A 14,349-nucleotide genomic window follows, 5' to 3' on the forward strand; every position below is an offset into this window, starting at 1 on the left:
TTTGGATTTTAAAGAAAGGTCATAAAAATACATCATTCATCAGATAATATATTTTTTTTTATAGATGAATTTCACAAAAAAAAAAAAAAAAAAAATAATTTTAAATGTATAGTTTTGATAATGGCAGAAAATACAAAGCATTAGGTTTAAAATTAATTTTTATTTTTATTTTCAAGAATTTTTTTAAAGAAAACTTTTAATATTCAATACACATTTTCCCTTGCAATGGGAAGAAGAATTTATGCTAAGTTCTACACATGACAACAGCACATAGCATTGCATCTTACAAACATTTCATCAAACAATTAATAAAAAATATTTACACAAACTTGATTTTAATAGTTTTGAATAATATTTAAACACTTATGGGATGTTCCAAATTCTTTTTTTGAGCCTAAAAACTTTTTAATGATTTTTGTCAGTGATTTTTCCATTTCATTTAAAATTAATATACAAAATATTATTGAAAAATACCAGATGGGCACAATTAGGTCAGAAATATAATGTAAAAAAAGGTTATACTTACACCCAAGTCCCTGCAATTATCAATATGCAAGTACACCATCCTGGGTTGAACTTTTGCATCACAAGATAAATTAAGTACTTTTACTTTATTGCGATCTTCATCTCCACTTTCCCAAAATGTTTCAGTAGTATTGTCTGTAAGACTATTCACCATCGCTTGACGGCTGGATGCTTTGATATCGACTAATGGCGTCACATCTTTTAAAGCTTCAATATCAGCAGAAACCTGATAAATACAAGTATATATAGATTTTAGCAAATAAAACAATTTTACAAAGGGAATAATGAACTGCATATGATCTTGTGGTGTGTTTTGTTGATCGGTTCAAGTAAAATATAATTCATAAGACTCCAAACAAATCTGATACTTTGAGCAGATGGGCAAATTGTACTGAAATGCATTTGCTATGCACTATGAAAATATCTATTATATGAATATCTATATAACACACCGTATGTGAAAATATCTATTTAATAAACTCTACACAAGCACAAAGGTTTCATAAAGAACTCTTTTCTTGATTATATTAGCCATTACAAAGTGATCAAGAGATTTTTCAGTTCGATATCAGAGGATGAAAAAAGAAGTCTGAAATTTAGAATATCTTGCAAAATGCAGCATAGTTGCATATGAGACTGTAATTATCGCACCAAATCCAGCTCAGTAGACACCTATACAGAGCAAAAAATATTAACCACACATGTGTAAGTCATTTGTATAACTTTCTAATGAATCTAAACATTTCTCAAAATCTAAAATACCCAATTTTACTATATGCTAATTCTACAACATTTTTTAAAAATTTATTTTGGCTTTTCCGGCTTGCTGTTCAGAAAGGCTTCCCAGGCTAAGAAATTAAATAAAATCCAAAGTGTAAAACTTGTTTTATTCTAACAAAATTAGTGTATTAATTATAAAGTTGCTTAACTTAGTACCTGGGACATGTCTTCTACAGCAGTTGTGTCTTCCTCCTCTTCTGTGCGTGAGAGTATTTTGCTAATGTTAGAGAAGACGTGGCTGCGATGTAGGAAACCGTGATCTTCAGGGTGAAATTTTAAGCACCAACACCTCATGGCTATTTGTTGCAGAGCTGAGCCTACAGGAAGCAGCATCATCAAGTCAGACACAGTTTGGAGGAAAGCATGAAATGTTTGCGGTAGAGGATAAGCGGCTTCACCTGCAATCGTGATGTCAGAAAGGGGGTGCTCACAAACACCTAAATCTTTTTCCTGGAAAAAAATATTTACAAAGTCATGTGTTATTTGCTAGTAATTACTTTAGACAGTAAAAACCAATAGGTTTAACTAATTATAAATGGTTCATTGAAAATAAATATAGAATGTATTAGTAGTTAAAAAATGTGTAAATCATGCAATGAAAGAAAGGAAATCTATAGTAAAAAGCGAGTTCTATAATGAAATGAATAGAACAGCTAAAAAATTTAAGCAATGCAAGAACTCTTAAAAACAAGAATGTTCATTTAAAAACTTCTTACATAATTGAAAAGAAACTTCTCAAAATTGTAAGATAATTTTTATTCACCAAGAGGCTCTGTTACCCACTTATTCACTAAACCCCCCTGATTGCTTCCTTTCCTTTTTTTCTTCTTCTTTTCTTTCTAAAAAGCCCATATACATATATTTTAAAAAAGATAATTTTGTTAGTAAAATAAGTATTGATTACAATTTTATGTAAGACCATTTTGTTATTACACTGATCTCGTAGAAATGAAGGATCTGAAAGTCAATAACCTATACTTGAAAAAATAAACTTAGGAATAAAGAGTGTGTGACACAATAAGAAGAAATAGTGGAGAAATATTTTTACCTTTTAATGATTATCTTACAATAATCTTATATCATTTTAACAGTTTAAATTGAAAACAATTTCTATCTATTCTAAAATAAAGGGCACAATATGAATAAATTTTCATACAATAAATAAATTGTAATTAATTGAATCAAAAGAAAACTGGAAAATAAATAGCCCAAAATGCAATAACTCTAAGAAAATTAGAATTTTGTAAAAAAAAACTTGTATTAAGTTCATAAATCAAGTTAAGTATCAATCCCCTTTAAGCACATCAAATTTTAACTCTGTAGTTGCATGTCTGAAACCCATATGATTTGATTTACAAGTTTAAAGTCAATATGAACTAATTACCAAATTTTAAACATTTTTATATCAACCCTTTTTTATATTATTTATATATTTTTATATTACCTCTTTGTAATTTCAAGATCCTAAATTTTATAAAAAGCAACAAATCAAAATGTAATGAAGAGTTGAACATCCAAAATATTGAAGGTAAATTTGATAAAAATATGTTCCATGTGAAGGTATAGTCCCATCTTTATTAATGACATAATATACAATTAAATTCCATACATTTTTTAATAATTTAACTAGAAAAAAATCCAAACACCTGTAAAATTTTATTTGATTTAATTGATCTAGTAATCTTTCATCCAACCAGAATTATGGGATTATATAAACTGGCCTTGAAAGGTCGCACTTTTAAACATGTTTATATTTATACAACACACAGTACTTATAGGGTTGCTACTCACATCCGTAAAAGAAATTCCCTGCATATATTATACACAATATGTTATAAGGAAACACACAATCAATGTGAACTTGTGTGGTATACTGGGAAAACGATTCTAGTTTTAGTTGCTGGAAAAACTCAACAATAAAAAAATAATGCTGTAATATATTAAATAATTTAATATAGCTGAACTATCATCTTTACATATCTCACAGATTAGGCTTTGAGACGTCCACATTTAAAAAAAAAAAAAATTCTTTTTTTTCTAGTTTGTAAAGAAAAATTCCAAATTCCCTTCATTTTCCTTGTTATTTTAGAAGGTTTTTAAATTCCCTGTATTTTCCAGGTTTTCCCTACTCTCCCTGTGGAGTGGCAACTCTGTATCTAAATGGTTCCTGAGGATGACCTCAAATCTAATAAATTAGTGTAGACTATATTTTATGTTATGAAATCAAACACAAAAAAAGTACTATCTCTGATTATACATACTTTTTTCCCCATGGAGTTTTTAGCCTCAAACTATAGGGGAAAGTCACAATCTGTGAAATATAGCCCCAACAGTTCGGCCAGGAGAGCAGTCCAAAGTTTGAACGTTTAATGTTAATTTCATCATTTTTTGCACAAAATTATAAAAGTCCTCTGTTTGAAGATAATTTCAGACAAAAAAATAATTTTTAAAGATTATTTATCATTTTAATAGTCCAAAATATTTGAATTGTAAGGAAAATTTTTACATCATTTTAAAGAGTGTTATTTAATAAGACAAAATTTGAGTTTGCCGAATAGTTACTGAGAAATCGAATTTGAATAAAGTTGAATATTCAACTCAGAAACTATTTAACCTTTGTTCTCCCTGCAAAGTGGAAACCCTGACTTGCTATTAAATTACCACTACATTCTTTTCTACAAGACAACTGTAAAAAGTATATATAAGTGTTAAAAATAGAACTTATATAAAATGAAATTACCATCTCATGATCTTTTTTCTCAGGTGAGTCCTCATCCCCTTCTTCATCATTTTTATCAAAAGGTGCTGGAGAGAGAGCTGCTACAAAACACCACAACAAGTCATGAAGGGACATTGGCTGAGTAACAATTCGCAAAAGCCACTTTAAAATCTGCAAGTCAAAAATCAAAATTAGAAATCACTTTTAATGAAAAAATTTATTATTTTTCATTTGGCTTTATAAAAACTAAACATATTTATATATTTAGTAAATTATTTTAAAAAAATGTACAAAAAAGTAGGTTTAATTTCTTTTTTTTTTTTGAAAAATATTTGATTTAAACTAGCCAACAATAATTGCAAGATTTAAATATTACAAAATAATAATAACTAAAAAAATAAAAAATACACAAAATAATATTGGCAAAAATGATGATTACAATGAAAGGATTTGGTTTAGATTAAAACTTATACAAATAAATAACAAGTCTATGGTAACAATGGCAACTGTCAAAAATCATAGATTATGGTTAGGGCTGCAAGTTTGTCGCGGGAAACAATACCCGAAATTTACAGAAAATTTTTAAAATTACGCATATTCTAAACACAATAAAATTTACCATATAAATGATGAAAAGGACAGAAATTGCACAAATAATAAAAAAAGCTTAAAAAATACACAATGAAAATATTTTTATTTAATTTCAAGCAATACTAATATTTTTATCTAAATGTACAGAATTCTGGTACAAAGTATTGTACATTGTCAGATTATTCTCATTTATACTACGTCTTTCATCACTTAGTACATTTTTATACTTGGAAAACGATCTTTTTGCGTCCACGCTGCTTGTAGGCACCGACAAACATCGAATTGCCACTTTTGGATATCGTTCGGTCTTTGATTTCCAAAACTCTATCAATTTTCCTTCATCAACGTGCAACTCCTTCACAGTTGCTTTGTAAGAATTAAATTCCCTTATCAATTCTTCGTCATTTTTAAACATTGGAATGTGTTAAAAAACTGAAGAATTGTCCTCTTCATTTAAAACACTTAAATACTTATATTGACAGGGATAAAAAACTCGGCATGCTTTAAAAAAGTTTGACGCTGGCTGGCGAAATCTTTGTTTATGGCTGTTGCTGCTTTCAAAAAAATTGTGTTTAATTTTTTCTTCACACAGTCTTAGAACATTTTTTGATTTTAAGCGCTCACAGCGTTTTAATTTGCTTTCCAATACTTTTGAGAAATCGTACATTTCCTTGTAAATAACATGGGAACTAATTCTTTGTTTCTCAAATAAAGTCAATTGATTCAAAATTAATGGAGTATATTTTTCAATTTCTTTTAAATCTATATTCAAATTTGAATCATTACATTCTTCACAAATTGCGCTTAAAACTGAGCTACTACTATTTTCTTTTTCCTTATCAAAAAATTCAGCGTACATATCCAAATAATTTACATGGAATAAACAAGCTTCAAACCAGCTATTCCATCTAGTTTGCACAGTAACCGGTGTTAAAGAAGCTTTTTTGCCCCTTTCCATCAAAAAAGCTCGAAAATGAACTACAAAGCTATTTACATTTTCAAACTCATTTTGCCATATTTCTCCCAAGAGATTTAAAAGATGAGCATTGCAAGTAACATGAACAGAATTTAAAAAAACAGCTTTTAAGCTTTTTCCCCACGTTCTGTTCATATAAGATGCGTTGTCAGTTACAAAAGATGTAATAGCATTAAGGCGAAGTCTGTAATTTGACAACACTGAATAATTGCTTCACTGACAGATTTAAAATTCACACTTTCTAACGCAATGCTTTCAAGAAAAAATGAAAGTAAGGAAAGTTTCGAATCGTCGTTTTGTATTTCTACTGATGGAACAGCTAACACGTTTAGAATATATCTATCTCCAGGGTCTGTTGTTTCATCTGTGACAATACTAACACCAGCGGCAGATGTTAGAACATTTACAACTTGATTTTTGTGAGATTCGTGAGTCTTTGGTAGATAGTGGCTTCGTAGGTGACTGGAGCTTGATATGACACCTATGTTTTTGAGTGAATTTTCTCAATAACTTTTCAATACCAGATTATCAAGTTTACGCAACGGAATGTTTGTTGCAGCAAAAACACCAACCAACTTAGAAATCTCCACAGCGCGATGTTGCTCTTGACGAGTTTTTTTTCAAATAAGGAAGTAATACTTGCTTGAATTACTCTTGGTTCCCCAGCTATCTTCTTTTGGTGAATCTTACTTTTCAAGTGTTTATCACAGCTATTTTTTCTTGAGAAATCAACAGGAACATTGCATGTGCTACAAAATAATAGGTTTTTTCTAACTTAAAAAATTCCATTTTTGAACTGTTGACATCGCTCAAAAGCAGTTGCTTTACTCGCATGGCTCATATTTTTAACTAGCAAACTTACATCAGCAGGGTTTAAAAAAAATGGGACTAGCCTTTAAAATACAAACAAGGCTTATCCTAGAGAGCGTTCTTTCTAACTCTGCTGCTATTAGACCAATGAATAAGAAGGGCTTCAAATATTCGTTTTGAGACAAAGTCATGTGTTTCTAAACACAAAGGCCTAGTTAACAAAATATTAAAGAGCCCCTCCCCCTACTGTGCTGTGAAAACTTAAACATTCTTCATTTAAAGTACTAGTTACAAAAGCCTTATCTCCCGCTCCTCTAAGAAACTGACCCCTATTTAAGAAATCACAAGAAGCCTCTCAGGAGAAATTGTCTGGATATGTACAAAGGTAGTAGAAATTTCATTGCCCAGTGCAATAGCCTGTGAAACAATTTTTATGTCAAACATTTGATTTATGACTTTTTCCCTCTTTTGTGGTTCCAATTTCTTTTGTACTTTAACTGACTTCAGCAAGGTAATCCTATCAATCTATCACCTTCCCTAAGTGTAGAAAGACCACCTTACATGACAAGAGGGGGATTATCTTTTATCTCTGAATTATTTTATTGTCATTTTTCTATTTATTCACTCCTCTTAATATCTAATCAATATTACATGTTCAATTTAAGATTTCAGGAAAGTAAAAAATTCTGTTTACTAAAAATAATAAATTAAAAAAGGGAAGAAAAAAAAATCAATTTTAAGCAATTTTCGTGCAAATCAAAACATATTGCGAAATTCACGGATTTTAGAAAAAAAAGACAATTTCGAGGGAATCATCGCGGAAATTCGCGCCGCGACAGACCTGCAGCCCTAATTATGGTAATCTATTTTATATCCTTTACATCAGTGTTTCACAAACTTATGATTATTGTGTACCCTTTCTAAATTTTTCATAGCGCTGTATAACACTAATAACAAAATGAATGTATTTCTTTACTATAAAAAAATTGCACAAGAGTTAAAAATCACAATGGCTGTTGACACCACTAATTATTAACTGCTAACAAAAATAACATTTGCTTGAGTCAAATTGCGAAATTTTATTGAAATAATACTGTAACGTGTCTAAAATTACAATGATTCAATTTTAATTCACTAGTATACAAGGCATGTTAACTCGATTCTATGTAGGGGTACCTTTTCATAGATGAAGGTTGACATTGTTGATTTCCCACAATACTATTATTTTTGTAGCATAATATTAAGCTTCAATTTGTATTATGTGAAAGTTGAAGCAGAGAAAATTAATGTATGTTACGTGATTTTGTACTGTAAATGTATTGAATTCCAATTAATGAAAATTTAAAGAAGATAAAACTTTGCTCTAAAAGTTAATTATATTTATAGATTTTTAACTAAATATTTCACCCAGATACTATCTATATTTATCTTAATAAAAGTATAATAAAATCAATAATGTGAAACTGCATTTAAATAATGTACGTCAGCATTCAAAGAGTTACAATGAATCGACAATACAACACAGAAAGATCTATTAAGCATGCAATGTCATGTTGCGAAACTCACTCGGGAGCCTCACATGTCTACTAACCTAGGGGTGCACAACCTTTTTGAGTGAAGGGCCGCTTGCACAGCAGGTTGGCTAACGAAGGGCCGCGCATGTATTTAGACATTTTAATGACAAATATAGTAATGTTTATTTAAACATTCGCGTCCTATTTTTTTTTTTATCTATAAACTTAGTGATATATTTGTAAAAAATTAAAGGTGTTCCTGTTTTACTGTCTTAAACTGGGTAAAACTGTCCTAAACTGGGTAAAACTGTCTTAAAGTGTCCAAAACCTTGAACTTTGGTAAAAGGTAAAAATTCTATAGATGTAACCATTGTACACATAATAATTACATGTATCAATAAATATTTGATATTTTTTATACAATTTACTATAACTTATTAAAAGAAAATAATAAAATATAATAGGAAAAAGTTTATAATTTTTGAAGCTCCACAATTCATTGAACAACAAAAGTGAATACCTAATCCTTTAAATATAAATATGCTTTTAATACTGATAAATAATATTTTTGCATAAGGTTAAATATGGCAATATTAAAAAATAATAATTTTTCTCAAAAAAAATACTAAATTTGTTCAAAAATTAACCTTCTATTTTTCACAATATTTCTTAAATTTTTTTTTTATAATTTTTGCATTACAGGATGATAAAAAAGACATCTATTTAAAAAAAATTGTTTTTAAATATAAATATATTAGTTTAAATTGAAAATACAAAATAACTGAAAAATGTATTAACAGTTTTGAAGGGCATAACATCAGTTTCAGTTACTGACACTGGTGATGTATCACCACTATGCTGAAAGAATTGAACATGAATGAAATAAAAGTATTCTTGAATAGTACTATAGATAAATAAACCTGTTTATGTTGAACCAAGTACTTAGTCCCTAATATTTTAACCTGTATGGCAAGGCCAAACTTCAGTTATGCACTATTGAATGAGAGGACCAATTGAACTTGATTACTGATTAATCTTCCTTTGTTTAAATTGAAGAGTCAAACAATATTAATGAAACATTATACTTTTAAAAACAAATATTCTCTAGTATATTTAATTATCAATAAGTTATTAGTTCTATGTTTATTTTACCTCTTAAATATTGTTCAGAAAAAATTGTGACATAATTTGAGTAAAAGGGTTTTGGACAGTTTAAGACAGTTTTGGACAGGACGGTTTAAACCGTGGATTAATCCACTCTGTCCTAAACCTTGCCAACCCTGAATTAGAAAATTGCTTAAAAAAAAATTGCTATTTTTATCATATGAACCGTAGATTGAAGAAAATAAATAAACATTGAAAAAAAGAAACGTTTTTTTTTTTTTAAAATCATATCATGCAATGCGAAAATTTCTTTTAGAATTAAATCCTAATAAATAAAAAAAAATGCAATGCCCACAGAATGAAAGTAGGAAAAAATTTAGTCATAATTAAGTAATATAAATTCAAATTAAATATTTTAATTGAAGAAAAACAAAACTGTGATAGTTCAAAATAAACTTCAATGCTTATTTTGTTATGTACTTTATTATTTCATTTTATTAATTATTAGATTTTCTTTATCGTAAACATTTTCCTTTTTTTTAATCGAAAAAGATCACTTCAGAAACAAAAAATTGAAATCTTAACTACAAACAGTGAGCAGTTTAAAAATTCACGTTTTCTTCCATTTTATGAATTTCTCAAGTTGCAATAACATTACATTTAAATTAGGGATGTAACGAGTATTTGGCCCTCCTGTGAAAAATTCAGTTGGTTGAATGATCTGTCAAATATTCGGCAGAATATTTTTTAGAAATGTATTTCTCTAAGTTTTTTTTATTTTTGAATTTTTATAGATATTACTTTTTTAAAAAAAAAATAGAAAAATTATAATCAGATATGTCAATATTGTAATTTTTTCGATACTTTGAGAACTGAGAAGGATTTTTTTCCATTTTTTGCTGTTTTTATTATAATCAAGTATTTTACAGAACGTCTCATACTATTGATTTATTATCACTCTTTCCCTGTACTGTAATATAAATAAACAGTAACATAGAAAAGTGTGATTTTCAGTATTAAAGTTTTATTTCAGGAACTAAGAAAAATTTGTTTTTTCTGCTTTTCTTTTTTTAGACATTTTTATTATGCCAGCATTTTTTTTAAAAAATAAAGTTTCTAATAAAATTTATTTTGTAGCAATTTTTTTTCTTCTAAAATTATGGCAATGAGAAAAATTTAAATTGAGATTTTCTGCATAAGATTTTCATTTAAAAAATTAAGAACATTTTTGTTTTTTCTAAATTTTTATTTTCTTTAAATAAAAAAAACTTTTTTTAGACGTTTTTATTATAACGCATTACTTTTTAATAGCAGTTCTGTTGACTTAATTCTTTTTTCTTGGCTTTTTCTGGTAATTGGAAAACTGAGATGTTAAGCTTTAAAATTTTCTTCCAAAAATTAAAATTGATTTTTATGCTCTCTTGTTTCGCTTTGCGACATTTTAAAAAACATTCTTGATTGGCCTTATTTTTAGAGTTAATTTAAGAATACGTTTTTCTTAAATTATATTATTCTGAGAATATTATTCTGAGCATTGAAAAGTTAGTTTCAGTGTTGCTATGCTGCTAAAAGATTTTGCTATTTGGCCCCAAGTGTACGGCGTTCAGTCGATTTTTTTTCTTTTTTTTTGCCGAATATTTGGTTATTGACCAAATCACAATTCATTACCACATTTGACCAAATCATATTCATTGTGGAAAAAAGGAAAAATAACTAGGATTTACGATAAAACTGTACTGAAATACCGTATCAAAAAGTGATTATTTAATTGTGCGAATAACAATCAAGTGTCTTAGTAACATCATAGTTAAATAACGGGATCATCAAAATCATGTGGAAAAGTATAGAAATAATTGGGGGGGGGATTACTTATATTTATGCTGAACTCAGCATGAATAAAGCTTGTCAAATGAACAATTTAAAATTTGCATGACGTAATAGAACAATTGAAAGAATTGCAAAAAAAAAAAAAAAAAAAAATCACTTAGACTTAAGATGAAATTGTCACAAAAAAAGTGTACCAAAAAGTGATTATTTAAATGGGCAATCTGAAACTCGCGTCGAAATAAAAATTTCGAGATGTTTGAAATCATGTAGAAAAGCGAAAATAACTGTTTAAAATAAATCATTTATATTTTCCATAAAATCGGCTTAAAGAAAGCGTGTTAAACGTACATTTACTAAAGAATCTGTTAAAATTGATTGTGTCAAAACGTGATGACTTAAAAGTGCGATTAAAAATTGCAATTTTAAAATTTTCTTTTGTGTTTAGAAGCTCTCGCGGGCCACACTTCAGTAGTCGAAGGGCCACAGGTTGTGCACCCCTATACTAACCTTTATATTAAACTATCACAGGGTGCGTAGCCAAATCTTTAAACAAAAAATAAGTACCTTTCAAGCACTATATACAATAACAAAATGCAAAATGACTTCAAAACTTCACATGATCATGATAAAATAACTAGTATCTGACAAAGAATCTTTTTCTTTATTATATTAGCCGCCATAAGAAGATCGAGAGACTTTTCAGTTCGATTTCAGAGGGTTGAAAATGAAGCCTGAAATTGAGAATATCTAACAAAATGCAGCAGAGTTGCATATGAGAGCGCTATATTTTCACGAACTCAGCTCCGTAGACGCACATGAGGACCAGCAAGTATTTCATCAAACATTATGTAAAATGATTGGCACTTTGATACGCTACGAATCGATGGTAGGCCGAAATGGATTGTGAAAGCTTTGAATAGAACAATGTGAAAAGCACGCTTTTACACGTTGGCGAAAATTGACAAGGTAAAGACAAAAATCGAAAAGGGAAAATTAAACACTTTTTAAACACACACAATGGAAAAAGCACCTTTAAGGGCTTTTAAAAAACGAACATCGGAAATAAGCACCTTTAAGCACTTTTTAAAAACGTAACGCACCATGTATCAAATTAATTTTCTGACAAAGAAATGTAATAATATAATGACGGAATAACTTACTTGCAATGCATATACTCTACAAGAAGCCTTTCTAAGAGCTTGTTTCATAGCTAATTGCAAGCTATCCAAGTCATGTTGCTGAAGGATGAAAGCCATGACCGGCCTACGAGAGATGACAGGTCTCTCCATCAACACAGAGACTAATTTCGTTAAGGCTGCTGAGGGTTGACAGAGAAAAGAAGGACTGCTATCTTCGCAACCGCTGCTGTTGTTCCGCTTCCTGGTCATGATGATCCGGCACTCGGCGGCAGCAGCAGCAGCACCCGGGCCACTTTCTTGCTTCATCCAGTCTCTGGAAGTGAGGCCAACAGAAATAGATCTGTGAAATGTGCGTGTTTTGCTCTCGTTCTCTCTCACTTTCGACTTGCGCCTCCTCACGTTGACTAGATGCAAATCGGCCCCGCCGTTCATCGTCAGAGATCGCATAATTCCCGGAGATAAATTCGACAAGGAACTGATATTTTCAACACCATTCTGCAGAGCCCTTATGTCGTCTTCAGAAAGAAACTCCTCTCCTATCATATTCTTATACTGTTGCTGGACACCAAGGGCATCCAAGCACTGAAAAGAAGATAAATGGAAAGGGGAAACGTCATAGAAACCATTCTCTTCATATACACTAGACATACTATTATACAGGGAGAGTCTACTGGGAGTAGTAGCATTGGTTGGAAGACCAGAAGAAGCAGAGGAAGATAATTCCAACAAAAATAAGGCATTGTTTTTCATAATTTGATGAGCCTCCATGGGAGGCAAAGGAGAAAGAAGTTTAGTAGGTGATGCCTTCTTTCTTGATTTTTTAACTTTCTCTTTTATTAAGCTCTGTCCTTTTTGGCGAATGAATTTCTCTCTGCAACGATCACAAATTAAGTACCAACTACTGCCCCCAATGCCTCCATCACCACAATTTCCGGCCCATCCGCCACAGAAATTACCTCCACTGTTGTACCCTTTCCCACCTGCATGATCACCACAACCCGGATGGGCTTGTCGCATGTGATAGGTCACTGGATGGGGGAAAAAGTTTCCACACAGCTCGCACATGCTTTCTCTTTCGGCAGCAAACGGGCCGCCGCCCGCTTCGGCAAGAAAATTACCACGGACAGTCAAGACAGGACGGCAATCTTTTTTCTTCTTAACTTTCTTGTCTTTATTGCTTCTTTCCTTCTCTAACCTCTGAAAGACTTTTGAACCAGTCACTGGACTGGGCAACACAAGCTGCTGAGATACTATCCTTAAGCTAGATGAGGAGATATGTTCCCACAGTATCACTAAGTGCTGAAGCGATTGAGGCAACTGATACTTTTCATTCACGCTGGCTTTTCGTTTTGAAGGACTGTCACTTTTTTCACTGTTGGCATCAAACTGCTTTGAAGCTTCGACAACATCCTCCTTGATAGCAACGGAAGTTCGGCCAAGTTTGCTTTTATATATGTTAGCATTAAACGGAGTAGGCGAAAATGATTCAAAATATTGGAATGTCAGTAAACTTGGACTGGCAACTTCGACAGAATGCCTATACCTAGCTTTCTGTTCTTTAGTTAGGGGGGAGTGCTCTTTTTTCTCTCTAATAGCTACATGAGGAACGACACTAGTTATTTGCTTTGGAAGAGTGGGATTGAACTTAAGAAATGACGCACAGGCCATGGCATCATGAACAATCCCTTCATGCCATAGAAAGGCTGCGAATACTGCTCGAAGACACTCGGCAATAGACGGCGTCATTGCCTCTTTCACGGCCTCTTTGGTAACACTTTTTTCTTTGGTTTTTTCAGAATTTTCACGAAGAGATCCCGGAGATTTCACTCTTTCTCGTTTATTACGCAACTGTCGAGAGGTTCTATCTTTCCTGGACAACTTGGGAGACACCCTTGTTGGTTCTTCTCTGGCACCGGCTGATCCAATACTAAAATGATTCTTCACACCATCGGGACTAGTTTGAGTTCCAGTCTGTGTTACGCTCTTTGTTGTAGCAATGCTATTCACTTCCTGTAATAAGAACACAAAATTAACGATATTAGATTTTCTTGGAGACAAATTTTGATAGGATGGTTTAGCACTGCTTATTGACAAAAATTTAGAAACCTTTTTAGGAGTTCCAGGCGTTGCAGGTGTGCCTGGTGTTCCAGGAGTGCTCAGTGGACTAATAGTTGTTCTTTGAGAGATGCAACCTAAACAACCAGTAGGAGCAGTCTGAGATAAATCTTTGAGAATTGTACTGAAATGTGAGCCTACAGAAGTATCACTGAAATATAAACACAAAACAACATTGTAAGGAATGTCAACAAAGCATTCTTAAATAATTGATTGTATTAATTAGCAGAATTACAAAAACAGCAATTT

The 14,349-nt window shown here is 31.0% G+C and overlaps 1 protein-coding gene across 1 annotated transcript in view; it reads right to left on the reverse strand.

The window, feature by feature from the left end:
* Positions 1–14,349, reverse strand: part of LOC107440653 (E3 ubiquitin-protein ligase MYCBP2) — a 194,178-nt gene that overhangs the window by 47,375 nt on the left and 132,454 nt on the right. Inside the window, exons 57-61 of the mRNA XM_087158274.1 lie at positions 14,092–14,251; positions 12,007–13,995; positions 4,046–4,195; positions 1,462–1,755; positions 527–751 (exon numbers count right to left, since the gene is read on the reverse strand). Coding sequence (XP_087014400.1) covers positions 527–751; positions 1,462–1,755; positions 4,046–4,195; positions 12,007–13,995; positions 14,092–14,251 — 2,818 coding nt within the window. The remainder of the gene's footprint in view (positions 1–526; positions 752–1,461; positions 1,756–4,045; positions 4,196–12,006; positions 13,996–14,091; positions 14,252–14,349) is intronic.

The sequence above is a fragment of the Parasteatoda tepidariorum genome, chromosome 2 (assembly GCF_982258835.1).
Source record: "Parasteatoda tepidariorum strain Cologne lab strain chromosome 2, Ptep-v5.0, whole genome shotgun sequence".
In the NCBI taxonomy this organism is placed as follows: domain Eukaryota; kingdom Metazoa; phylum Arthropoda; class Arachnida; order Araneae; family Theridiidae; genus Parasteatoda; species Parasteatoda tepidariorum.